The sequence below is a fragment of the Tachyglossus aculeatus genome, chromosome 2 (assembly GCF_015852505.1).
Source record: "Tachyglossus aculeatus isolate mTacAcu1 chromosome 2, mTacAcu1.pri, whole genome shotgun sequence".
Classification (NCBI taxonomy): domain Eukaryota; kingdom Metazoa; phylum Chordata; class Mammalia; order Monotremata; family Tachyglossidae; genus Tachyglossus; species Tachyglossus aculeatus.
Genome location: NC_052067.1, coordinates 137,867,027 through 137,868,889, shown reverse-complemented (window position 1 = coordinate 137,868,889; position 1,863 = coordinate 137,867,027). Strand labels below are relative to the sequence as shown.

Sequence of the window (1,863 nt, the reverse complement as noted above, 5' to 3'; positions counted from 1 at the left end):
GCAGGGCACTGAACCAGATGCCTAGAACATGGGCCTGGCAAACAGAAAGTCATGGGTACTTTTTCTGGCTCCACCATCAGTGTGTGACCTAGGCAAGTCACCTTCACTTCTCTGGGCCTCAGTTATCTTGTCTGTAAAATCAGTACTGAGACTCTGAGCCCCACATGGGACAGGGACTGTGTCCAACCCATTTGCTTGTATCCACCGCCACCACTTAGCACAGTGCCTGGCACATAGTAAGCACTTAACAAATACTACAGTTATTATTCTGCTAACTTGTACTTCCCAAGCGCTTAGTACAGTGCTCTGCACACAGTAACCGCTCAATAAATACGATTGAATGAATGAATTGAATGAATATTCTGTGTGCAGGGCACTGTTCCAAGTGTCTTCTGCATGCTTGATACTGTACTGAGCACTAACTGTGTGCTAAGTACTTCTCTAAGCCCCATTGAGCACTGTTCTGAGGATCTGTTGGGCACAAGGCACTCTATTAGAGTGTCTACCCTGTGCAGAGGACTGTACCGAGCATTGCCTGCCTACAGAACAGTACTCTAAGCACCCATTGGGGAGTGGAGAGCTCTGTATAGAAGTACACTGTGTGCATCCCACTGCCCAGGGCACCCCCTCTCCCAGAGAGTAACCGGGAGGTCTTCCTGTCACACACTCCCACTCCTGGGCTGGGCTGTGAGCTCTGAGCGCTCAGCACAGCCTGCGGAGCAGTGTCTCCCGAAGGTGCCTGGTGCGCACGGCGTAGACAATGGGGTTGAGGACGGGTGGGACAAGCAGGTAGACGTTGGCCAGCAGGATGTGGACGGGGGGCGGGACATTGTGACCGAAGCGGTGGGTGAGGGAGGAGAGGACGATGGGCACATAGAAGGCTAGGACGGTGCAGATGTGGGTGGTGCAGGTCCCTGCTGTCTTGCGCCGGGCCTCGGGGGCAGCCAGCCCCCGCACGGCACTGAAGATCCGGGCGTAGGAGGCGGCAATGGCCAACGAGTCAAGGATGAGGACCAGGAAGCCGATGGCCATGCCGTAGAGATCATTGGGCCGCCGGTCGCCGCAGGCCAGAGCCACCACGGCTATGTGCTCACAGTAGGAGTGGGCGATGACCCGGTGCCAATAGCTGGGGAGCTGCCAGCGGAGAAGCAGCGGGAGGGGGCTGATGTATAGTGCCCCCCGTAGGAGGGCCGCCAGCCCCATCCGGGCCACCACAGCCGCCGGCAGCACCGCGCTGTGCCGCAGGGGTGTGCAGATGGCCACGTAGCGATCGAAGGCCATGGCCACAAAGATGCCAGATTCGACCGTGGCGAAGCAGTGGACGAGGAACATCTGGGCCAGGCAGGCGTCCAGCCCGATCTCCCGGGAGCTGAGCCAGAAGACGGCCAGCATCCTGGGTACAGTGGAGGTGGACAGCACCAGATCGGTGACCGCCAGCATAGCCAGGAACAGGAACATGGGCTGGTGCAGGCTCCGCTCTGCCCGCACCACCCACAGGATGGTCGTGTTGCCCAGCACAGCTGCCACGAACAGGGAGCAGAAAGGGATGCCCATCCAGATGTGCTGAGCCTCCAGGCCCAGGATGCCCGTCAGAAGGAAGGAGGATGGGGTGAAGCAAGTATTCTGGGAGGCGGGCATAGTGTAGTCTGGGCCAGCTCACTCTCCCGTGCTCCTGGAAAACATGGCCAATGGGAAGGAAATGCCCAAGGGCTACCCGCCATGTCGTTCACCTTATCAATCAGTTGTATCTATTGAGCGCTTACTATATTGAGAGTGCCATACTAAGTGTTTGGGCTAGTATATGACAACAGAGTTGGTAGACATGATTCCTGCGCACAATAAGAAGCAGCATGGCCTAGTAGA

General features: G+C 57.3%; 1 protein-coding gene across 1 annotated transcript; it reads right to left on the bottom strand.

The window, feature by feature from the left end:
- Positions 1-702: 702 nt before the first annotated feature.
- Positions 703-1,638, bottom strand: LOC119943805 (olfactory receptor 52M1-like). The gene has a single exon (XM_038764978.1). It carries the CDS (start codon positions 1,636-1,638, stop codon positions 703-705), a length of 936 nt encoding a protein of 311 aa, XP_038620906.1.
- Positions 1,639-1,863: the final 225 nt, after the last annotated feature.